At 35.7% G+C, this 27,426-nt stretch overlaps 2 protein-coding genes across 3 annotated transcripts in view; one reads left to right on the forward strand and one right to left on the reverse strand.

The window, feature by feature from the left end:
• The window catches only part of LOC140746290 (methyl-CpG-binding domain protein 4), a 46,686-nt gene extending 19,704 nt beyond the window's left edge, over window positions 1-26,982 (reverse strand). The window contains exon 1 of the mRNA XM_073078385.1: window positions 26,848-26,982. The gene's annotated coding sequence lies outside the window, so the exon portion shown is untranslated. The remainder of the gene's footprint in view (window positions 1-26,847) is intronic.
• Window positions 1-27,426, forward strand: part of LOC140746289 (calcium release-activated calcium channel protein 1) — a 70,853-nt gene that overhangs the window by 11,930 nt on the left and 31,497 nt on the right. For both annotated transcript variants that reach the window (XM_073078377.1, XM_073078382.1), the window contains exon 2: window positions 27,200-27,269. In XM_073078377.1, coding sequence (XP_072934478.1) covers window positions 27,222-27,269 — 48 coding nt within the window. In that variant the 5' untranslated portion in view covers window positions 27,200-27,221. The remainder of the gene's footprint in view (window positions 1-27,199; window positions 27,270-27,426) is intronic.

Raw genomic sequence — 27,426 nt, forward strand, 5'->3', positions numbered from 1 at the left:
TTTCTATTAGGTAGGGAAAATAAGTAGATCCAATTAATGCTAAATACTATAATGTATGTTGCACGACTCATGATGCGAAGCATCAGAGAGTGCTTTACGATCGAAAAATTTTTTTCGCTTCATTTTGGCGGCTATTTTTATTATTATAGCCTTGATAGTTCACGGAATCAAGATATTTTGCATACTATTGTCGAGATAATTTAATGGAGATTAATTCCATACTTTTTAAAAATTGATTTACTGCAATAGAATTGGAAAAAAACACCAAAATAGGTCAAAAAAATTTCCTGTCCGTCATGTGTGAAACCTGAAAACACTGTAACTTGTGAAAAAATCCATCATTTGAGTTAATTTTTTTTTTTTAAATTCTAATCGACGATTGTAAGTCACTGAATGCGAATGATTAATTAATTCAGTGTCGTTTAATTGCAATTAATAAAAAACGAAAACTACAAGACTGTATAGATATTATGTACATTTATTCGACCAGGGGCGCTTGTGCAGTACCTTCTTCCTACTACAGCTGTTTTTTCGGCAATTAATTTTGAACGACTTAAGTTTTTTTTTTTTATATTTATAATTAAATGAGCATTATGAGTCGTGCACTTTTGGATTTTCCAAACTTTACTGTTATTATAAAGTATTTACATAAACATGGGAGTAAAAAGAATATTATTTTAAAACTGTATACTTCTCATATTATTTGTACTTATTTATTATGAATCTATTTAGTTAGTTCGTCATGACTCGAGCATGACATGAGACTATAAATACATTACGAGTCTATTTAATTCGTCATCACTCGAGATGATTACATTTTCCACATGCCAAAGATTTTTCACGGTATTAAACTAGATTAAATCGACTTCAAATGGCACGTTAGTAGCTTAGCATGCATGAGACGTACATGCTTAGCATGTATATATTGGGTCGGTAACAGCTGGTTATTTCACGCACCGGCCATTTGTAGATCAAGCATGGCCTTGCATGTGCATGCAAATGTTAATGCTTTCGATACAGGTCACCTAAGGCAGCAATGTTAAAATGTAAATAATTATTTTCAGTAGAACTAATATTTGATAGTGGAATCATTTACGTAGTAATTTTGGTGGAAACAACGCCACACTTATATCTGTCTTATAACAGCAGTATAACCTAAGCGCTACATTGTTTTGGATTAAATTGAGTTGTAAAATTGTAAATCGATCCTCTATTTCTTACAAGAATCCTTAATAATATTATAAATCCGAAAGTAACTCTGTCTGTCTGGTTGTCTGTTCTTCACGCCCAAACCACTAAACCGATTTTAATGAAATTTTGTACAAAGATAGTCTGAACCCGAGAACGGACATAGGATAGTTTTTATCCCGGAAATCCCACGGGAACTAGGGATGGCGATCCAAGATCGATTATTTGGAGAATCGATCTTTTGGACCCAAAACATCGATTATTTTAATCGATATTAGTAAGGATTGAATCGTAAACTATGCATTATGTAAGTGATGATCTTTAGCAAAGTTGAAGGTACGAATTTTCAGTTTTATGTATGTTAGTATGTTATATTATTTTCTTTTAAACGCGGGCGAAGCCGCGGGCAAAAACTAATCCTTAATAATTCCTAAATGAGGAATGCTTAATTTAATAATATACTTCCGAGTACTACTCATATTGTGTGCCGGAAGATATAATATTTAATATTTCTACGTTCAGCTAGGGTTTCTATACGTCTTTAAAAAACTGAACATTACTTGCATATTTTTTAAATACGGTGATTTTAGGAAACTGAAACAAATATAAGAAAGTAACTTCCTTTAATAAATCACAAAAATATCAAATAATAATAATCATTAATATTTACGTATATTTATTTCTACATTTCTATATGAACAGTAACAATTTATACTTGTCGATAGGATTAGTTTAAGCGATACTTATAACACGAGTATTCTTGAGTACCGAATAATCTTTAGTACGTTTTTCCAACATTTTCTTGACCTGTCAGACGTGATGAAAACCATACTGCCAGCTCAAAAGCAGGCAACCCTGGTCTCAGCATTATCTCGATATACCAGGAGTATATCGTATTCGTACGAGTACATCGCCTACAGACATTAAAAATTCTTCCGGCATCGAATTCTCCGATACAATGTAAAATTTCCAATGAAACATCTCAATGTTAATAAGAGTTGTATTGCTCCTCGTGAAGGTTTACGGCATAATATGAAACAATGGAATAATATGTTATTAAAATAAAATTCTCCATGAAATCATATCCTCCTTTCATATTCATAAAAATGACAAAATTCACATGAAAATGTGTAGATAATATTCAAATTCCTTTAAATTGTTAATGTACTTGTAATACAAATTCGTCACCATTAGCATCACATCAGTTATTTTTATTCCACTGCAGGACATAGGCGTCCCTCAAGATGAGAGTTTTTAACAAAACTGAAAAATATTACATCTGTTCATCGATAATAATTTAATATTACTTTGATAACGTTACGTAACAAAAATTGTTACACCAATACTTTTTCCTCTCATGTGAAGCGCGAAAAGTTTTACTTCAATAATGCCTTTACATTCTTGTGAAGTTGTTGAGTCTACATAAACGTACTTTGCATTTATTCGTGTCTATTACACCCACAACAGTTCTAAAGAGGTATTTTGAGTGTAGCAAGCAATATAGTTATGATTTTTATCTCTAGCTTTTCAAACAATGCTTATCGAGAAAATCAAACCTTGTTATAGTAAGCTATATAGCAGAGGTATGTATCCGGCCGTAACCCCGCCGACCCCGGTGGGCGAAGGTTAGGTGGCAATTGTTTTACGCAATATTAGATATTCTGATAGGATAGATAGCCTTGTGGTGTACTGATGGTCTTTAACACCTTTGATGTGTTCTATTACAATACAGGCTTCAGTTTAGTAATCTCTTCATATAAGAATTTTGATCCAATCCAATTAATTTAAAAGGTCAAGATCATACTATAATTAGAAGATTGAGATCTGAGACTGTGAAGTCCTCTTCCTGTACAAATGTCACCTAATATTGCCAATTATTAGCCCGAACAGACTGATCAAATCATTTATATGTATAGATATATTTATTAAGTCATTGATATGAGGTGTGTAGAGTTTGCTTGCTAAGTGCCATAACAAGTAACTATAGGCGACATAATGCAAAGATACATTAAGTTGAAAGCAATATTTTAAAGGTGTTAAATCTATTTGTGTACGTACAAGTGCTTGTTCTGCGTCTGGTTGTTTACCGATATGCATATGTACAATGTGCAAACCCATGGGCTATAGCTATTACTTTTATCTTATATATAAAATTCTCGTGTCACAATGTTAGTTACCGTACTCCTCCGAAACGGCTTTACCGATTTTCACCAAATTTCATATGCATATTCAGTAGGTCTGAGAATCGGCGACTATCTATTTTTCATACCCCTGAGTAATAAGGGTTGTTCACCCTTAACATTTTTTTATTTATATGGCAACACAACGTTTGCCGGGTCAGCTAGTATAGTTTTAGTTTTGTCAAGGGGAAAATGGGCAAGGGTTTCCATTTCGATATTAAGAGATCACTACTCCTTATGGATCACAATCATAGACTTAGTTTTTTTTCGCATCACAATATTACCATGTTACTTTAAACCGGGCGGCACTTTTTGGGGCAGCGGGCGGCAAAATTACAGTCTATCTTTAATAGAATAAACATTTATTTATTTTATGTTATTATATTAAAATATATTCAATTCAAATTCAAATTCAAATCTCATTTATTCACAATTGATTCATATAGAATACTTTTTGAAAGTCAACAAACTACCACCGCTTCGGAAGATGTTTCGCTAGAAGCGGCACAAGAAAGTCCATACGTGTGCAAATTTGCATCTTTTAAAGGGTAAATAATATACAATGTAACATATGTTCCACCTCATGTAACGAATTATTGATATTGGACCTGGAGTTGTCATACCATGCGGATATATCATTTAAGTACTGAATTAAAACAGTAATATAGTGGTTTCTCTATAAGTTGAAGTAGAGGTATTATGAAAAATCGTCTATTATGTAATTTGAAAAAACAAACAGCAATTGATTTCATACAGTACGATATTACAGCATGTAACAAGTAGCTACGGAACAATAAAAAAATAAAATCTTTTGACGTAATTTAGACGACCTCTAATTATTCAAAGACGGTAACATTGCGAATCTAAATTCTTATTACTTTACTGTACTTCAAGTGGTCTTACAAAGTTCAAGGTCAAGTTCTTCCGACGAGGTGATGGGTCACATTTGCATTTGTATACTTCAAATTAATTATGTGAAGGGGTCCATTCACTTATTTTGCTGATCCGTAATAATAATAAGGTTATCAACGAACATGCAAAGCACAGTTTGGATTTGTAAGGTTAAATGTTTCACTCAAATGAATGACTCTTGAACGAATGAATAACAAAAAACATCATGAGTACATTGGTATAGACCGCGCGAAACTGCTCGTCCGCATTCCGCCCCGCCGAAATGAGTCGCGTCGCCATAGCAAATTTTATGACTACACCTGCTCGCAACAACTTCAGAGCGGACTAGCAGTTTGGCGCGGACTATACGTTCAGTGTATAACAATATGTATGGCATTCAATATTTGCTATATTGCTACATAATTGTATGTATTACCTACTTGTATGTATTTGATGATACGGTACCTAATTATGAATCAGACTATAGGTTTCGTTTTCCCCAGAACACGACGAACTTTGGTCTAAGCCCTTCCCCTCCTTAAAAACGTACCCAACATTGGGACAGTCAATTTAATGATGACATGGACAACTTAAACGTCTGAGGCCCTGCGTAGAGTTCATGACCTTTATATCCATAACCTTTTAAAGTAGCTCTTCAATATTAACGCAACAATTGTGAGCTAAGATATAAACGCGATGCCCAAAACACACGGTTTTGCAAACAAAGGTTCATTATTAATGTTTGACATCATTACGACTGTGTCCTCGTCTGCCCACATATCTTAGCTCACTGTTTCGACAAGGCTGTTATATAATTAAGAGTTGGTCGTGTTGTCTACCTAGAATACAATCTGTTCCTGATCCCATAGATGTACTCCATTAGATGTGGATGGAAGTGACTATGTGATTCCATCTAGGAGATGGGCCGTAGCATCTCTCGGCGAAGTTGTTCATAGAGCGTAGGTACTTCACCGTATGTCAAATAATCATCATCATCATCAACCCACTACTGTCCCACTGCTGGGCACGGGTCTTCTTTCAGAATGAAAAGGTTTAGGCCATAGTCCACCTCGCTGGTTAAGTGTGTATTGGTGGACTTCACATGTCTTTGAAAACTTTTCTCAGGTATGCATATTTCCTCACGATGTTTTCCTTCACCGTTTACGCAAGTGATAATTAATTTCTAATAGTTAATTGCATCAGGCGTTACTTTGCGGAAATCCATGCTATTAAGTTAAGATTAAAACTACTTCGCAACAATCTGCTACACATAATCGGTACGGTTAATCGTTCAGTTAAGACTTAACGATTAACCGTCGTAGAGCCAACTTACCCTGATAATGCTCCGTTTTGGAGCGAAGTACGTGTATGTATGGTGGTGTATATTTTTATTTTTTTGCATCTGCACGCATCCTTTGTTGGTGGGAGGATGGTTCATACTGCATGGTTTAAAAAATATACCATCATACATATTTGTAGCGGATTGTTGCGAAGTAATTCTAATCTTAAGTTGATAAATTCTAATACGCACATAACTTTGAAAAATCAGAGGTGCGTGCCTGAGTTAATCGCTAGGATATCACTGCTTAATATTAAATAAAAGCTTGTTTAATTTCGTAACACACTATTACGGCGTGTATTTTTTGTATTACTCTTTTAAATATATAAAATGCACACACATACACATTCAATACCAAAGTAGATATATCAGCCTATCTTGACTATGATTTTCACAGAGTACCATGGTCGTCAGAAACTTAGTACTTGTTAATCCTCCCTACCTAATTTCAATTTGTCGAAAAAACCATGATACGAGTATCATCGGACCACGGATGTAATTACACGGCAATTATTGTGTCGTATTTTTGGCAAGAGTCATTTAAAGCTCGCAGGTAATACCAACATATCATTAGTATTCATTTTGATTTAAATCATGTCGATGGAAATGAAACATTATGTTTGAAATGCAGTTAGTAATTTAATTTGTAGGGCGTTTTACAACATAATATTTAAAAAATAAGCGTGGTGTAATTATTATGTAAAGACTTTTGTGTGTTTAAACACAATCTGTAGTAATTAGTATTTACAAATAATGTCCCTGCAGTTCCGGGACCAGAATAGGGCTACGGTATTCCCTGCCTGTCGTAAGAGTCGACTAAAAGGGGCTTCCGGGGTTGCGGGCGGCAAGAGTGGGAGCTCAAACCGCCCGGCCAGCAACCCCGGGAAGGACGGCGGTATGTGTGGTCGCATACCGTCGTGTACAACAGACGGTGTGGCGAGCGGCATGCTCACCTGGACGGAGCCCGACGGGGCAACGCGCTAAGAGGACTCCGGTTGCGTTCCTCTGGAGATCCCGGAGTCCTTTACGCAGCGCCGAGGACGGCCACCGGGGGGGTTTTAGTGCGGTAAGAATCCCACATAACTCTGTGTCGCTCCCACGGCACCGGGTACCTTTCGAAGGTTTCCCCCTCGAAAACAAAAAAAAAAAGTATTTACAAATAAACGAAAATGACGTGTCTGTTTATGATTAAAAAAAACTGAATTGTTTTACTCATTTTACTTATAACATAAAAAAACTTGTTATATCTATATATATAAAAGCGAAAAGATACTCACGTTCAAAACGTATTAATCAAGGTTTTGACTAAACTACTGAAGCTACAATCACGAAATTTGAAATATAGTTTCATTTTATAATGTAGATGCGCACTAAGAACGGATTTTTTGATATTCCACCGTTAAGGGGGTTAAATGGGGGTTGAAAGTTAGTATGAAAGTCCGTCTGTTTTAAAGCAAACTGGATGAAATTTGGTATTTAGCTTTCTGATTTAAATTAATAAAAATCTAATCTAAGGGTTTTTCCAAAATCAACCCTAAAGGTGGTTAATTAGGGGTTGACAGCTTATTTTAAATTTTGCCATTTTGAAAGCCAGCACTATGAAAGTTAGCCATTGCTTTACTGGTTAGATATAATAGAACTTTAGTTCTACCGTTTTTTGAAAATCAACCCTTATGTGGGTTAAATAAGGGTTGTAAGTTTGTATGGAATTCCCCCAGTTTTGATGTAAACTCTATGAAAATCGGTATTTGGGTTTTCGATTAAAAATAATTAAATACCTTTTTCACCATTTTTGGAAAATCAACCCTTAAGTTGGTAAAATAGGTGTTGACAGCTTATTTTAAAATTTGCCAGTTTGAAAGCCAGCACTATGAAAGTTAGCCATTGCTTTACTGGTTAGATATAGAAGAACTTTAACTCTACGGTTTTTGGAAAATCAACCCTTATTTGGGTTAAATAAGGGTTGTAAGTGTGTGTGAAAGTCCCCCAGTTTTAATGTAAACGGTACGAAAATCGGTGTTTGGGTTTTCGATAGAAAATAATTCATCACCTATTTCATTGTTTTTCGGGAAATCATCCCTTAAGGTCTTTAAATGGGGGTTGGAATTTTATTTCAAACTCCGTTAATTCGGAAGCAAGGACTATAAAAATTTGCATTTGGCTTTCCTGTTGGAAATAATAGAACTTTTTTAACACCATTTATGGAAAATCTACCCTAAAGAGGGTAAAATAGGGGTTGAATGTTTGTTGGGAAGTCCGCAGATTTTGAAACAATGTCTATGAAAATTGGTATTCAGCTTTCTGATTGAAAATAATAGAACACTTATTTTACCATTTTTGGAAAATCAACCCTTAACTTCGATTAATAGGGAATAGAACTTTATTTTAAAATCCGTTAATTTGGAAGCAAGGATGTAAAAAATGGTAATTAGCTTTCTGTTTGGGAATGATAGAACTTTTTTAACCATTTATGGAAAATCTACCCTTAAGAGGGTATAATAGGGGTAGAAACTTCGTTTAGAAGTCCGCAGATTTTGAAGTAAATTCTATGAAAAATGGTATTTTGCTTTCTGGTTGTAAATAATATATCACTTATATTTCTATTTTTTGAAAATCAACCCTTAAATAGGGGTACTTTATTTTTTAATCCGTTAATTTGGAAGCAACCACTATGAAAAAATATCATTGGACTCAATGAAGCATCTGAGTCACTGTTTTTTTTAGATCAACCCTTAAGACGGCTATAAAAGGGTGTATGCATTATGCCTTTCTGTTTAACCGACTTCAAAAAGGAGATGGTTATCATTTCGGCCGGTATCTTTTTTTTTATGTATGTACACGAATTACTCCGCCGTTAGTGGACTGATTTTAATAATTCTTTTTTTATTGTGTAGAGGCGAGCTGGAAGTTGGTCCCATTTAAATATGGTTAGGATCCATCGATGGGTTCTGGAGAAAATGAGGGGAACTCCTCCACCCATGTAAATATAACAGCCATAACTTCGCCGTTTATGAACCTATTTTAATGCCTTTAATTTCGTGTGTGGACAATTGCTACAAGTTGGTCCCATTTAAATATGATGAGGATCAGAGTGGGTTGTGGAGACAAAATATATAACTCCTCAACCGATGGGTATAATTGAGTTTTGTTTGAAGATATTTGGTGTAGGTTCTAATGAAAGTACAAAGTCAGTTAATCATTGACTATTTAAGGGTCTGATAATGTGGCTCGGAGTCAAAATATGTAACTCCTCAACCGATGGGAATAATTGAGTTGAGTTTGAAGATATTTGGTGAAGGTTCTAATGAAATTGCGAAGCCAGTTAATCATTGACTATTTAAGGGTCTGCTAATGTGGCTCGGAGACAAAATATGTAACTCCTCAACCGATGGGAATAATTGAGTTGTGTTTCAAGATATTTGGTGTAGGTTCTAATGAAATTGCAAAGCCAGTTCATCATTGTCTATTTAGTTAGGTTAGGTTGGAACATATAAGACAATATAAAACTAAGCGAGCAGGGCACGGCAGCGCATATTAGACACGCTGTTTACATCGTTATCCAACGAAATATATTGGGCGCTGGCTTCAGAAATATATACTAAACCAACGTTTATTTGAATTATTTTTTACTTTGTAGTGACATAGAAGTCGGTTGTATTTTTTGTTAAAAATTTTTTACACATCTGTTTCAGCATTTTTAGCAACTCAACAATCAACCCCATTAGAGTACTATAACTAAAAAAAGTTTCTTTAAAAACCGTTATTGAAGTTACTTCCTTTGGCGTGTCTGGAAAAAGAACAGAGTGCAGAGAAGTTTAGTGTAGGGCGAAATTCCACGGGCCGTCGTAACAAATATTTTTAACATGGGAATGCTGAAGCACGTGCTGAAGTGCAGAACAGCGGTTTTTTAGGGTTCCGTACCTAAAGGACAAAAACGGAACCCTAAGACTTCGCTGTCTGTCCGTCTGTCCGTGTGTCACAGGACTCTATCTCTGGAACCGTAATAGATAGACATTTGAAATTCTTACAGAGGGTGCATAACGTGGCCGCTATAACAACAAATACTAAAAATAAAAAAAAAGTTGAAAACAAATAGGGATCCCCATACAACAAACTGCTATTCCATATTTTTCCAACTAACTTTTGAACCGTTAGAGGTAGACAGTTCAAATTTTCACAATGTGTGTACTTTAATGGCTGCTGCAATATTAAATACTAGAAATTAAAAAAAATGAAAATTTTTGTTGTACGGAACCCTTCAGGTGAGGGTTTGACTTGCACTTGGCCAATTATTAGTAACGCGCAGACCCGCGGGCCACAAGGGAAAGTCGTGGGCCACACACCACCCTTGGATGTTGGGTTGCCGACCGCTGGTGTTGAATATTAGCTTTCAGAAATTTGCTGATAAAGTATTTATTGATGCATACTTACATATGTACATAGGAATGTTTTTGAAATTCTACTAAGGAGGTCAAAGAAGTGTTATATGTATGTATACGGGAATCGTTTAGGTTCAAAGTTAGAAACGTGAAATTTCAGATAACATCTATTCAGACAAATACACGACAACGTGGACGGGTGCAAATTTCATATATGATAATGCGTAAGTTTATTCAAATTGGCCTACTTTGGACACACTGCGTGCCAACATTTTGTCCTGCCGTTGGGTATGGTTGTGGTTATGCGTGGATTAGTGATAGTGATGTGGTAGACACATAAACCTCGGATTAAAATTTTGGGCTAGAACAGGGCTACAATATCCCCTGCCTGTCGTACGAGACTAAACGGGGATTTCTGGAATGCGGGCGGCAAGAATGGGAGCTCTAACCGCCCAGCCAGAGACCCTGGAAAGAACCATTGTATGTAAGGCCTCATATAACATGGATGGTTCCTGTGGAATAGTGTAAATAATAATTATTGTATCCTACATGATTACTTGATATTAATTAGAGTTTTAGTGTATGTTTCTGAAGAACGCTTGACCAATTTAGGTACACAGTGACGAAAAAAAAAGCTTTTATTAATTAAATATTAATGCTACTTTATCGTTAAAATTGTTAAAGGTACAAATTTACGATCACAGTTATTTGTATATCATATCATATTTTATTACGCGGGCGAAGCCGCGGGTTCTGCTAGTTATATTATATTATTTTGTTTTATCTATCTATCTATCTAATACCTTTAAACGAGCAATTCTTGTATATATATTGATATCAACGATCTCGGAAACGGCTCCAACGATTTTCTTGAAATTTTGTATCTAGGGGGTTTCGGGGGCGATAAATCGTTCTAGCTAGGTTTTATTTTCAGAAAATGTCGTTTAAAAAACATATACGGTCGAATTGAGAAACATCCTTTTTTGAAGTCGGTTAAAAAACATCGAGCAAAGCTCGGTCATCCTGGTCATGTCTATCAGAGCAATAAAATCTAACATTTGAAACTGCTGAACTAATTAGAATACGATCTTCGCGTAAAGATAAACCACTTTATACGACCGATTCTTATCATTATTTCAGAGATATAAATAAAATAAGAAAAGGTCAACGATCTGCGTGACACTGTACTCAGGGTTTTGGGTTCGAATTTCGAACAGGTTTAGGCAGACACTTATAGTAAAATATATCTGTTCTGTTTATGGGTGTTTACTTGTAATTCTGTGTGTACTTGATGCCCACAACACAGAAAATATAAGGGCAGAGAAATTGCCATAGTAGATGTCTTGCGGGGTAAACCGCAGATATTAATTTTCTAAGCTCATAACGGCACACCTGACTGTTGACCTTGACCAATCGATGTTAATCAATGCAAAATTAAAAATTCATGCCAATTACGTGAATCGTAATCGTGATTGATTAAGGATTGAAAATAAATGTAGTCTTCTTGGTACTTGAGTTATCATCATCATCATCAACCCATTACTGTCCCACTGCTAGGAACGGGTCTTCTCTTACAATGAGAAGGATTAGGTCATAGTCCACCGCGCTAGCCAAGTGCGTATTGGTAGACTTCACATACCTTTGAGGTTTTTTTTTATAAATCTGTCAGGTGTGCAGGACTGCAGGTTTCCTCCCGATGTTTTCCTTCACCGTTTTAGCATGTGATAATTAATTTATAATACGCACATAATTTCGAAAAATCAGAGGTGCGTGCCTGGGATTTGAACCTCGACCCCTCGATCGAGAGGCCGAGTTTCTTAACCACTAGGCTATCACTGCCTTGATTAATTGAGTATTCTTGGCAATTCTTGGTTTTTGTCAGTTTGTTGCAAACAACTAAGGCTCTATTGCCTTTTAACCTAACCACAGAATTAAGTTTTGGATGTAATAAGTATCATCAAACTAGCACTCCGTGGTCAACGAATCGAGACAAAACAAACTCAAGAAGCCCGACCTACGTTTTTTTTCTAAACCCGCAAGTTTTTACGTTTCACACGTCGATGTGAGTTCATCAAGGCTCTTTTTTGTCAATCTACTTACAAATTTATGAAGTTATTTTGGGAAATAATTGATGAAATGACCATTCCTTTGCGTTCGTTGTCAATAAACAATCTATCTACTTTTCATCTACCAAAGATCTAAATTTCACAATGTTTAGTATGAAGAAATTGTCAAATGATGGATTTTGGTAGGCAAAAACCATTGGGTAGATTCAATGACAAAACAGCGTCAGCTAAGTTGTATGACCGTAACACATAAAAGCGTTGCGATACTGCACTGAATTTCTCTATTAGATAACGCAAATTAAAATATACTACAGTTTACAAGTACCTACTCGTATCTACGCAATATTCGTCGCCTCAGCTGCACACGAGGTAACATATCAGTCAGTAAAATAGTTGAAAACATAAAAAAATCTTAGTAAATATTCTTTTTCATTTGACTGATATTTTTGAAAAAACCTTTGCTGGTGCAACTCCCCGCGTATTCCGGCGTTTGTTTAAAAAATTGACTCCTTTTGCTAGCAGCAAACAACGCTCAACGGCGCGTTAAGCTGGGGCAACACGTCGCACTCATACCAGCTTCAAACACATTTAAAACACAACAGTCGTCTAGAACATAACATTAATGTTTAACACATTCTAATGCTTATGACGATAGTCGCAATGCGGTGTACATATGTATTAACAATAAAATTGTCGCAAGCTTTGAATGAAGGTAACTTGCAATAGTCGATGCTAAGACAGCTGTCTTGTGGGCGAAGGTTAACCTGAGAGCTACGAACCGACTCTTCAGAGGGAATTCGCTCTGCGCTGCAAGCGTAAACTTCGAGCGCTAAAAACAGATGTTTGTGTCTGATTTTATAAGGATATTGCGCTACACAATTGCTTTGAGATGACGCTTAGGTTTAATAAATATCTCTAATGTGGCATTTATTTCGTGGCCCATAGGTAAGGCGACTTACGCTTTTGAAGAAAGGTGAAAGAAATTACTTCTATATCAGCTAATCAAAGTAACAGCATTGAGCGAGCGGTGATATCTAGATTCTGAGAATATGTGGTCTCGGTCCCTTGAAATACTCGTATTCTTAATCAAGAATTTTATTTCACCGGAATCAAATTGATCGGTCCATTTGGAAGTATCGTCATCATCATTATCGTTATCAATTTATTACTATTTTTCTGTTGCACCTTCAGAATTAATGATTTAAACCATTTAATTCGAACTTTGATTTATCACGGCTTGATAGACCTTTATTAGTATTTGACGATTTCGAAGAACTCTTCTGTGTTGATGTGATAATTAATTGCATCAAAAATTCATAGCTTTATACTAGAATTTTATTGTATTTGTATTGTATAAGACTTGTGCATAAACACCCATACCAAAGAGAATTTTAAAATTTACCAGTTAGATATCTCAGACACCAAATGGTGAATATCCCGAGAGTTCACTTTGAAACAATCTCCCAGATATTTTCAGTGACGGATTTACACATTATGCCGCCAGTAGACTATTCAAATTTTGCCGCCCCTACCCATCTTTATAAATCGATGCCCTAGTTCAGGATTGTCCAGAGCAAATATGACCGCCGGCCTATGCCAAAGACCATCTGTTGCCGCCCCTATCGAAATTTCGTCAAAAAAGTCTCTTTATTTTGCAAAAAAGATACTCCAATACAAATTTGCAACCCTAAAATCTGCCGCTTTAGGCTCCAACTTATTCAGCCTATATATAAAGCATTGGTTATTTCCAAAATAAAAGCATTTATTTCATAATAACTAAACGCCTACAATCCTGGAATATAAGCGTAGTAGGCCGAGATTCCTACCATACCTGAAGGCTTTCAGTATTGATTTATTTGATGAAAACGAGAACGGGTGGGAACTAGCAAAACGAAATAAACGCGTGGTCCTCCTACGCTATTGTCTAGCAGCGTAGGCGCTTTGGGCTTCTCAGATCTCTTTATCGGTGTAGCATCTAAAGGTCAACAAAATTATCCTGAAGCGTTTCAATATAGTTGTTAAGTGAAGGTGTCAGTCGTTTCCCGGGATAAGCTTGAAGTAACTAACGAGCATACAGTTTAACTGATGGAAAGAGGTTAAAGGTGGTAGAGTATTTTATGGTTTCACTCCGGCGGCACCAGCGCCACTTATTTCTGCCTAATAACAGTAGTGTGTTTCGGTTTGAAAGGTGTGGTAAGGGAGACATACTTTTCCGAGTCGCTGAGCTTAGTCCTCAGGGACAGCCGCGCATTTGCGGCCAACCTCATATAGGAGTTTTATCTTGGGCGGCAGTATCCAACAGTAGGTGGACTGCGTGTTTATTTGTAACGTCTATAAATAAAAAATAATGTCATCATAGTCACCATTAATCTCATCATCCTGTGTAAGCCTATATCAGGACGTTCAGAAACGATTTTTTTTTGTTACTGTAACATCCCAGAAGAATACTAATCTTGTATTAGTGATTATTTGAACGTTACGGTTAATATTACTTTCCCTTAGCGAATTCACAAAGGCATAAGTACGAGTGTATTACAATACTTAACAAGTTGACAGAGCGGAAACATCTGTATGTTCATTGTCATGTATAATAGGCACTTTGTGCAAACAAATATCGTCTTTTGTGTTGTGTTTTTTGATAATAGAGCGTTTTGGATGGCAATTTAGGTAATTAAGGAATAAACGCGGTAACGATCGAATATAATTATTTCCGTTACCAAGCGTACTGTCATCAATGTGCGAAATGATTATGGTTTTTGAGCATAATGGTGCATCAATTATCTATTCCTAGTAATTCGTAGCTAATCACCTTAATAAAAAGCAGTGGTAAACGTGGTCTCTCAATCGTGAGGTCCAGATATTCAAATGCCTGGTACGCACTTAGATTTTTCAAAGATTTATGCGTATTACGCATTATATTTGCTTTTACGGTAAAAAAACGTCGTGAGGAAATCTTCACACCAGTGTGATCTTAAAAAGATCTCAAAAGTATGTAAAGTATACCAATTCGCACTTGGCCAGCGCGGAGAACTATGGCCTAATCCTACTTAGGTACATTAAGTGAAGACTCGTGCTCAGCAGTAGGGCAGTAATAGCATAGTAAATGGTAATAGGTTCACGATGAAGATGGGTAATTCAAGATCGACTATAAATAGCAATAAGCTGGTTTAAAAAAACAATGGAGTATCAACCTATTATCATATTTATGTAACACTTATTGTATCTATGGGTATTACCGTAGTATCTACGTCAATCGATACTGAATTATGTCGATGTGAAGCAGAATAAAAGCTATTGTATGAGAACGTTCGCTGTAAAACCCTACTCTAATACTTTGTGTTTAGTATATTTTAAGACCCATTTTACTTACAAGATTTGACTTACAAAAACAAACATTATAGTTCCCTTCCATTCATGTTTTTTACCACTTGGATTTCGGCGAAACTGAGACGCAAACTCGTTCTTCACTCCACCGGGTCACAGAAAGCGGTTTGATTGCTAGAGTCACGAATTATCATAATTCACAGAATCCATTGTTAGATAAAATGAAAATAAACAACTCTGACGCACGTGGGTCTCGAAACACCATTTTGTTATTATCACTTTGTATCTAAGTTTATTATTCTGCAATTAACGTATATTGTCTAATTTCAAAAATGTGTCGCTTAGTCTAGAATTATTTTCGCTATTTCTTCGAATCTATCACATACCTATCTATTACATGTATGAGACGAAAATATGTCTTGAATTATAGGATGTACCATCTCTCTTTTTAGTCGTTCACTCTTGACGGAGTGGTCGTGGTTTCACGATGTTGCATCAGTTCTGGACGATGCCGCCCTTGCGATGCACCTCCACTTGTTGCGGTCTTTAGCATGGGCCAACATTGGATAATGGAGGCTTGTGTGGTACGATAAATTTTCTATAAAGTTAATAATAAGGAAAAGGGTGTACCATACTTTTCATTATTATTAACTTCATGAAAAATAAAAGATGATTCGGAAAGAGAGCTCTGTTTTGGTGGATTTTCATTAACGAACAACATTAACTGCTGTCGCTAATTGATATGTTAAGTCCACCGGACGGACTTTTGTACGCAGTTGTTTCTCTTAAAAAATATCTTATAGCTTTGTTTAAATTTATTGCTTTAATGCTTTGTTTAAGTATAATGATTCCATGTTTGAATGGCGAATTGAAGGTGGCGTCCGCACGTATAATACGATTATTTGGTACGATCGAGTTAGCTAAAATCATTCTAGATTATCAATTCTCTCGAATGATGAGTGAGACAGATCCAGGATCAACAAGGGAACAGCCCAAAGAATCCAAAGGCCTTACGAATAGGGTTACAAAATAAGATATAAGCGAAGACAAACAAATAAAGATATAAACGTAAAGCCTTAAGGCGTGGACGACGTCGTGACGCGAACGTGCGTGACCAGTCCCTACTACAAGACGCAATATTACATGTGTACAACGTAAAACACAAAGTAGGTTCATGTAATAACTAAAACAAATAGTTTTACGGGCTCACACAATCATCAGAATACACATGAAACGCAACTAAAACAACGTTTTTTTCCATTACTGATACAATTAACGGTAACTTTTTAGTTCAACTCCACAAAAGTTTGCTGTCACTGCCACTGTTGCGTTCGAAGATAAAAAGTAAGGATTCTATATCATTTCTATCTGTAGTCGTTAGTTCGATCATCGTACATTACAATTTTTAGTTCCTAAACGAGTAGGGGCGCTGTAATACGCAGATTTGTACGCGCAAAACGAATCGAGTTGTCGAGCTCTCGATTCGATTGATCGAATTCTCAATTGAAAACTCATATTACGCGTATAGGCGGCATGCTGGATTGCTATATCAATTTTGTAATAAAAACTAAGCTGCGCAAGCGTCGCGTACCTATACGACGACCTACCTATTTGACGACCCGCGTGGCGGAGCGGTCACCATGCCGATCTGACGCGCAGAGGGTCCCGGGTTCGATCCCCGGCCAGACAGATTTGTAAATGATGAATTTAGATTTCTGGGTCTGGTTGTCTGTGTATTTGTCACTGTGTGTGTCCATAGCACCCACGATACAGGGAATGCTAGTGTGGGGCTGTGAGTGTAGAAGGCGTCTTATAATACGCGGCGTTGGTCCACACTGTACGCTAAGTATGTTTAACAATCGCTTATGTAGTACGCTGTAGAAACGCATGTGTGAAACCCTTTTATGTACAATTTTCGGGTACAATCTTTAGTACCTATAACTTATGCAAAATTTCCATTTGGAAATTGTATGATACAAATATATGAATGGGTAATCTTATCACGTTCTAACTATGCATTCAATTATAACTTTGATACGTAAAACAATGAAAACGTAAATACCGGTCATTATATAATTTTCTTCCGTACCCACTGACTTGTTTTATTTAAATGAATCATTTATTTATATTGTTGTTTCAATATTGACGATAAGCACTGCAGTATGGTAATTTAATTATCGCGATACGGTAATTAACATATAAAAATATGCACATTGGTAGAAATCCTCATAGCCTGAATTTTTATAATATTTATCTACCTAAGTCCCTACAAGTATGCAGTTCACCTGATGGTAAGTGGCGACTGCCGCCGATGGACATTTTTAATCAACCCCAAGTAAAATAAAGAGTTCTACCTGTACCCTTACCATGAGTTTACAATTCACTTACTAGGCTATCATTGCCTTACAAAACAACATACAATATGTTAATAACCGCAATAACATACAGTTAACTAGCTGACCCAGCAAACGTTGTATTGCCATATAAATAAAAAAAAATTAGGGTTGTACTACCCCTAACATTTAAGGGGATGAAAAACAGATGTTGGCCGATTCTCATAGATACCGGATAAGCACAAAAAATTTGATCAAAATCGGTCAAGCCGTTTCGGAGGAGTATGGCAACGAAAACTGTGACACGAGAATTTTATATATTAGAAGATATTGTTAATAACAGCAAAAAGAAAACCTTTATAGTAGGATGCTAATTGTACTACGCCATAATTGTGGGAAAACAGGAAAATTACATAACTCCGTTATTAGAACCAGCAACAGCTCATAATGACTCCGCTTAGGTACCTACGTCTAATAAATAAGTACACGAGAGGATTCCGCTCTTAACGAGCATGTATAGAGCAGTGATAGCCTAGTGGTTAAGAAACTCGGCCTCTCGATCGAGGGGTCCGAGGTTCAAATCCCAGGCGTATTAGAAATTAATTATCACTTGCTAAACGGTGAAGGAAAACATCGTGAGGAAACCTGCATACCTGAGAGATTTATAAAAAAAAATGTCAAATGTATGTGAAGTCTACCAATACGCACTTGGCCAGCGCGGTGGACTATGCCCTAATCCTTCTCATTATGAGAGGAGACCCGTGCCCAGCAGTGGGACAGTAATGGGTTGTTGATGAAATGTAGTAACACATATACATACGCGTCTATTTACTTATACGAAATACGTATATCACTACATGGAAGCAAATGCAAATTAAATGGCGCGAAGGTGCTCCTAAGGTGTAAAAATAATTGGACAAGTGCAAGTCGAACTCACACACGGATTCCGTACCACCAACATGTATATATATATATATATATATATTTGCAATTTTGTAAGTATTTTTTTATTATAGCAGTCATTAATATAAAGCAAAAATATCGTTGGAAAAGTTTTATACAATAATCATCACGCATCAAGATGCATATGTATGTTGTATCACTTAGATATTGAATGGCGTCGTTTAGTAAACAGGCTAGGCGGGTAATTAAAAGGCTAATTTAGACTGAAGCTGCAGTGCATTCCTGCGCAGAAATTGAAACACACAGACACGTGTTTATACATATATTTCGCATTTACATATACGTACCTATAGGTTATGTATACCTTAATATAAGTACATACATGTAAAAAAATACTTCAGTTGGAACATAAATTGCAATTATTAAAGAAAATCTCAAACCATATTAAGCTCTACCCAAGTTACGTGCTCAATACAAAAACACCCACAAAAACGTCTCCACCTCCGTAGGTACATGAGCAATGTCAACGCCACGAGTTGTCGTTACGTAAAAAGTTACGTCGAATTAAGTAATTTGACATGGGATTATCAAACTAGCATACATTACAAGTATACGTTACCCAACGAGACCCAAGGATTTGTTGTTTACTGTTGTTTGTTCATTACAACAAATATTATACTTGTTTTGAAATATTGAAGTAACAAAGTACGCGGCCCACCTCATAGAATAGAATAGAAAGTGGCTACTGCTGTCGATCAATATCAGTAGTCAAACGTTAATAAAATTAGATTAATGCCTGAGGTTAACTAAAGAAGTCTACGTTAGAACGCCTCGAATAAGTGTTTTACTTACCACACCCTTCAAAACCGAACTCTGATATTAAACAGAAATTGGTACAGCTATGGCGCCTCTGGAATCAAACCACAAAGGCAGGGGCGGTGCGAGCGGTGCAACCGCACCGGGTGCTATACGAGAGACGCCAAAACACCCGAGCGTCACTGTTTAGTAAAGGGGCTAGGCTGTTCATTGAACGGCTACTTAAGCTACTTGGCTGCAACATACATATTCTGTGCCGTAACCACAGTATAAGGATATAGATATTTGTACCGTGCCGTAACTATAGGGTGCGAGCTAAAAAAAGAAAACGACGCAGGACCTAGGGAGCCCCAACCTGAGATGTCGCGCCATCTAAAATTTTTGCTAGGGCCTCCACTGCACAAAGGATTCTAATGTTAGTCGTATTGTTCGTCTAGTGGTCGAAATCGATCATAAAAATAGTGGTATATTTCCAAAATTGTCTTGTTGATTTGTCTTATTAAGTTGATATAGATTATATAGTAGTTGGTATAGATTGACTATAGCTCATTAATAGCTACCTAATAAAGAAAAAAGAATATCGGTTGACAAACAAAAGAGGAAGAGCTGAAATGTTTTGTCTTTGTGTATTTATTACTATCTATACAATAGACTGTGTCAAATACATTCACTTCGACCAAGTATTTATGTCTATGTGTATCTAAACAAAACATACAGATCGAACTGAATTGAAACGTCATGTAACGCATTTTTCAAGCAGAGCAGTACCCTTACCATGAGTTTTTACGTGTTGACAAATATGACTGTTTTGGTATTTGTTTCCGTATTTGCCCATACGAATTCCAATCATCGTCCCTAGCGGATTGTATCAGAACTATAGTGTTAGTAACGTAACATTAAATGTCTAAATTGACAAAATGGCGCTTTATGTTTTGTCTCTCGCTTTTTGCGTACTTGTGAGGCAGACAAAAAGATTTGAGCACTTACTTATTGTTTCATTTACTCAGTCTACTGAAGCAAACGGAACAGAATAATGGATTGAGTAAACGTAACGTAAAATTGTGGGATGTTTTGAAAACTCATGGTAAGGGTACAGTAAAGTCAAGCGGACACTGTACCCACCCACCTATATAAATTGATGAATATACAAACTGCGTCATATGCAAACAGTGTGGGATGTGTTACGGGCTAAATTTATATGACGGTACGAGGTACACCCTTTTAAAGAACCCAAATGTAGTAGATCTTAGTAAAAAGACTATCTTTAAGTACTTTGAACCAATAAATTAGTCAGTAATGCGTGGCGCAAATTTGGCTAAGTATTTTTTTTCAAATATTTACCTAAAAGCAAGAGAAAATAAAACATAAGGAGTTGACCAAAACATAAAACAGTATTCTTAATACAAATTACAAAACTGTAACTGTTACCAATTAACTATTTGAAACCTATCACGTAAGAGTAAATCGATATAAGTATCAAAATAGGTCAAAGGTAAAAGCGTCAGGTATCGTCGGACGCCGCCCGGCGATTCCGCGTATTGCATGGATTCAGTGTAGCCAACTTAGGGATATTTTCCTGTCACGTGGTAGACGTGCAATTGTTTCCCACGCGCAAGCGTGAAATAACTTACGGTCTCTTAGCGCATCGCGTACATGTGGCAGGCATGACAAGAGAAAGACCCTTATGTAATAATAGATTTGAGATAATTTTTAATGATTCAAGTTTAAATATTAAGTTGGTTTTGGAGTCAATAATGGTAGTCAGAGGTTGAAGCTACGTTAGTTTCCTATAATTTAAAAGATATCTACAAAAACGTTTAATAAGAACGATTTGAGAATCAGAAACGTTTTGGAGATATAATAAAATCTCATTTTATAAAACATTGATAGTGGGAAAACAATTGGCATAACTAGCAACACTGGCAGCGCAGGGTGTTCAAACTGTTGAATCTACAGCGCAGATTGGCGTTTGGCGCTACAAACTATAAATCTGTTATTGTGTCACCCAATTCACCCTGGAACAGGATTCTAGGGCTTTGAACTTTTTGAAACTACGCCTTTGTTTTCTCTCCGAGCATTCTTTAGGACATGCACTACAATAGAACGAGACGCTCATAGCAAACATTAAGAAAATGGGTGAAAAAGGCTGGAAAACGTAAATAATATAATTTTTGACGCCGCTCGGATGTATGCTTTGCTACGCATTTTTTTTAGTTTTACAAATTTTTTGTGAAACTACTATGGCATTGTTGCCAAACCTTACTAAGTTTTGCAACACTACAACACATAATTTAATATCAGTAACCAATAAGTGTCCTTAGAAAATAGGACCGTATGACAAGTAAGACGCATAGCGACGAGGATGTCTGAGGTCATCGCCCGTGGCCTATTTATCAAACCCTATGGGATGCGAAACGGAAATCAGCTTGAATGCATGTTTATGATCTAGCGTTTGCATACGACTTCATCCGTATTATGTAATCCATCTCCGTATAGGTACAGCAGGCTCCAAAAGTAGATGAACATATCCAGGTTCCAAAAATACCTATTCACCCAAGCGTTCATAAGAAGTTAAAACAACTAGCACTATAATTAGATGAACGTTGTAGTTTCAAAGGTAGATGAACACTACAGTGTCAAAAGTAACTAACCCAGGTTTGAGATGGGACCATTTTAATTGACCTCCTGAATGTATGTAGTCACGTACGAAAAGTGAGGTCAGTTAATATCTGCTACTGTTCAGTAGATTTTAATCGACATTTTAGCCAGTGGCTTATGAACAATGCCATCAACCTCAAACAGGATTTAGCGGAAACCTCGGCCTACCAGTCCGGATCTATACATTCGAATCAGTAATTCTTGAAGTCAAGGAAATTTATCAGTAAGTCTTTGGTTAGCATACCTTTTGGACAATAGCCTTTTTTGTTTACGAGGGGGAAACCTTTAAAAGGTATCCGACGCTGTAGGGAGAGACGCCGGGTTATGTGTGATTTTAACCGCACTAAAACCGAGCCAGTCAGGCTTTGCCCCGGGGGGGAGCTCTTCCCGTATAAGTGGTGTTTACGACGGAACGCGAGCGCAACCCGGGAAGCACCCTTTTAGTCGCCTCTTACGACAGGCAGGGGATACCGTGGTCCTATTCTAGTCCCGGGAATGCAGGAATAACTGGACAACAGCCTAACTCCTCATTTTCAACAGGAGATCCATTCCCAGAAATAGCCTTATAAAGATTGCATCAAACAGACCCATAAACGTTTATTTCTTATATGACCTTCAGTTCTCATAAAAATGAAAGTTGTGAAGGATCACTTTCAATCACCCTTCTGTCACTTTTACTCAATATAACATGCCGTATTATATTTATTATCATATTACTTTGATATCCAATATTCTGACATAACACAGATACATTGAACTTGAAAAGAAAGTACGGAAATTGCGTGGTTCTAATATCGCCTTTTAAACTAGATTTGCTACGGTCTGACACGAATTATAAGAGTCACTTAAGTTCAATATTGTAACTAATAAAGCTTGTACGAATTAAAAAAAACAATACGGGATGTGGTTGGGATCTGTCCAATTTAGTGGTATCAAAACGTATCTAAGATCACTTTCATGGTACACATGTGCGCAAATTTGAGCCGAATTCCTTAAAAATTCGTTTTCCTCAATTTTCAAACAACTCCAGCGACATACTCCATACCTGGATCAGGAACCAGGATTGAGATAAAGATTAAAATTCAGAGGAATAGGATACCGTTTTGTTATCATTTCACTTAAATAATTATCTATCGGATTTAAGATTTACATTAATAGTAGTACACCTATTATATGATGGGATTTTAAAAGTCATACAAAACATGAGTTAAAACAAACAACAAAATCATAACTTTAATTAAGTAACGTGTGCAGCGCCATCATTATCATTTTGGAAAAAATAAAATAAAAGTTAAGAACAGGCACAAATTTTAATAAACATTCAAAAAGATAGAAATAGTTTCCTTTAATATGACGAGTAAAGATGCAGTCAACTCCTAAATAGAATACAAAAACAAGACGCCTAAGTAGGTTAATTACATTTTAATTGCGTGTTAATCTTCAATAAACTTCTAGATCAATGCATCTCAATGTGACAGAGACAAGACAAACTAGAAAGTTACCAAGGGCCACTTTCAATGACCTTAGAATAAGTTATAAAGCAAAATAACATCTACTGCCGACATTTAAGACTTAATTTCTCCTAAGAAGTGCATGTTGCCGGAAACGACTACACCTGCGTCGCCCTTCCCTACTTTTACTTAAGGTACACTTCCGACATGCACGGATTGCGTACAAAACGCACATTTAACTAAGTATTTAGCCTACATCTATACTAATATTATAAAGAGGAAAACTTTGTTTGTTTGATTGTAATGAATAGGCTCAAAAACTACTGGACCGATTTTAAAAATTCTTTCACCATTCGAAAGCTACATTATCCACGAGTAACTTGGCTATATTTTATATGAAGTATATTTGATAAATAGATTTTGAGGTGGTACAAAGTTTGTCGGGTTAGCTAGTATTGTATACAATGAAATATATCTCCTATTTTTGCCAATGAATATTTCCCTTTGACGTTGTTTTTTATTATTTTCAATATCGCGATAGACGTGGCTCTGCATGCAGGACTCCTTTACTTCTTTAAAGATTATTTTTCTAAATGACCGATAATAATCGCATACTAGCCCAATTTATGATGCATTTTATCATATTGTATACAAAGAAATCTACCCTTTTGCGAGTGAATATTTCCCTTTGACGTTATTTTTTATCATTTACAATTTCGCGACAGGCGTGGCTGCATGCAGAAGAAGTCCTTTACTTCTTTAAGTATTATTTTTCTAAAAGACCGATAATAATCGCGTACTAGTATAATTTACGATGCATTTTATTAGTACGCACAACATATCATTTTCAGAATACGAACTGGTTATCTTACTAAATAAAAAAATGTAATTCATGAAGTAAAGTCTTATTATATATGCCCATTAATCTGCATAAACGAAAGTTTTTGTTTTAATTCATAGCAACATAATTATAGAATACTAGCTGACCCGGCAAACGTTGTGTTGCCATATAAAAAAAAAAAAATGTTAAGAGTGAACAACCGTTATCACTTACAGGTATGAAAAATAGATAGAATATTTGAAACTGCGATGGTTGCGAAGTCTGTCGAATCCAATGTGAAACATTCCAAAATCAACAACTACTTACGAATTAAAAATTAATTAAAAAACCTTTTCCCACGGACTAAATTGTGAATCTAAACCATTATCAAGTCCCCTTGAACACACACAACAAATTTCATCAAAATCAGTCCAGTCGTTTAGGAGGAGTTCAGTGACATACACACGCACATAAGAAATATATATATATAAAGATACTTGAAGTTCGAACCCAGCAGTTGTATGATAATGCAGCAATAAACGCAATCGCAAATCGCATTCGCGAATAGCAAACGCAATTGGCACTGGACAAAAATCACAATTCTAAAATAGCCTCTATTAACTGCTATTTACAATTCAAATCAATGCAGAGTCCACCAATGTTGACGGAAGCTTATGTTTACAAAATTAGAATGTGATCCAAGTAAAATATTGAGTTAGTTATGTAATTTCTAACGCAAAGAACAGTGAATCTTTATCATGAACTTTCATTTTAACAATATGAAGTACATTTTTGGATTCCGGAATGCAATGGTAGTCTTGTGGTTAAATCTCAGTCACTCAATCAGGGGATCTGAGGTTTTCACTCAGGCACCTACCTCTGATTTTTCAAAGTTAAGTGAATGTTAGAAATGAATTATCACTTGTTATAATGGTAAAGGAAAACAATGAGGGGATCCAACACACCTAAGTTCTTAAGAAGAAAAAGTTCTGAAAGGGTTGTGAAGTCTAATTCCTAGATTTGCACTTAGGCACAGTGAAAGACTATGGTTCATAAATCTCTCACTCTGAGAGGTCACCCATGCCCAACAATGGGAATGTGTTGACAATTTTTGAAGGTGGTAGAACCCTTTGTGGTTCGACTCCAGCGGCACCACCACCACACCTATTTCTACCTAATAACAGCTTATGTAATGGGTTTACAATGTAAATTTCTATTTATTGTTACACAAAAATATTAGATTTGATTTACTTTGAATTAAGGTAAAAATGCATATCGAGCTAGTAAAAACTTAAAATAGTTCTATATAAATTAAAAATAGTTATTTCATAAAAGCTAACTAGACTGTTTATTCAGATACACTACATACTTAAAGCTTTATAATATTGTTTTATTTTATTGTTACTTAAAATTAATGCGCACACAATAAATACTCATTTCAAACATTATTAAAATTTAAAATTTACAATTTTGCACCATAAGATATATTAAATTCCAAATGATGTCTTAATTCTACCGCAGTATGTGCAAAAAAATACTTCTCTGTACAATTTAGATTGCAACAATGTATTCTTTAGTCTACATAATATTGCTTTATTGTCCATTTAAACAAATTTCAAGTGTTGATGGCTGACTTCCCTATGAGATGACAATGTTAGTCTTCAGACAAGCAAAGAAAGAACTACACAAGCCTAGTTTTAAGTAGTATTCTGTATTAAAAGTAGGAAGTTCGGTGTTCAATTCTGGTTTTTAAATGTAACATGTATGTTGTCACCATATAATTGAATGGTAAATGAAAACATATTCTTGCCACTTGACCAATAAAAAAAGTTTAAATTAGAGCAGGTATAGTTCGTGTCAAACTGCTGTGTCCGATCTGAAGTTGTTGCGAGGGGGTCATACAATTTGCTATGGCGACGCGATTCATTTCTATATTCCGAGTGGACTAGCAGTTTTACGCGGACTATACTTAAATATTTTTTTCTTGTAATTTATTCTTATAAACAAATGGCCGCTGCATTTTTCCAAATGTGCAATATATGAAACTATTATATAGCTAAAACAGAGAAAGACATTACATTTCAATTATAGTAGTTGATATCATAATTTTCTTATCATATTCAAAGCAAAATTTAAACATTGTAGAACTAGCTAAAAGTTTTCATTTAAATGTAAATAGATCTTAGGAAATACTTCTATATTCAATCTATAATATTTGAATTGTCGTCACCCATTTATATCTCGCTATTGGGTACAGGTCACCTCTAGGGAAGACCATAGTCTCCCATGCTCAGTGCGAATTGGTAGACTTTACACAATTTTGAAAATTTTTGTTAAGAAACTTTCAGACGTACAGATTTTGCACGTTGTCTTCCTTAAGCGCACGAATTCTATGTGATTTATTTATTTTGGAAGTTATATCGGCAAGCACAGGGGACTTATTAGCAACACAAATCAAAACTTATAATAAATTATTCTTTACGAAATATAAGTACTTACTTTATATTTTCTTCCAGCAGTAGGTTTTCGTGGAAACATTAAGAAATTATTACCAATTATGTCTTCATCGATATGGTAAATTGGATTTGTATTTGTACACAAAACAAAATTTTAACACATTCAAATCATAATAACAACTTCCACAATTATTATCAAATGTCAAATGTCAGACTAACTGTCACAATAAATTGTCAAACAAAAAATTCGTTCGGAAATTAGACAGTCTGTTATAAAATAATATTTAAGTCGCTATGATACGTATTTAATCGAAACAAATCGTAAATGTAATGGATTGTTTGTTTGTTTATGTTTTTATGTCAAAAAAATTAACGTAATTTGTTTGTCTTTTCAGATAATCACAACTGCTTCCGGTGATGATCCTGATAGTCTTCAAAATGAATACTTTGGAAGTATTTGATAATGTAAGTATACTTTTTGTTGCACAAAAGGAATAATGAATGTGTGTAGTAGTAGTAAAAGTTAAATAAGTTTCTTTAAAGTTTATTGCCTGGTGCTGTTTGCTCAAAACGATGTTATTACAGATGGCAGCACTATCGCCAAAATAAATATTTATATTTC

Source organism: Epargyreus clarus, unplaced genomic scaffold (assembly GCF_041222505.1).
Source record: "Epargyreus clarus isolate Ecla_fem2 unplaced genomic scaffold, WU_Ecla_fem_2.2 ptg000012l, whole genome shotgun sequence".
NCBI classification, from domain to species: Eukaryota; Metazoa; Arthropoda; class Insecta; order Lepidoptera; family Hesperiidae; genus Epargyreus; species Epargyreus clarus.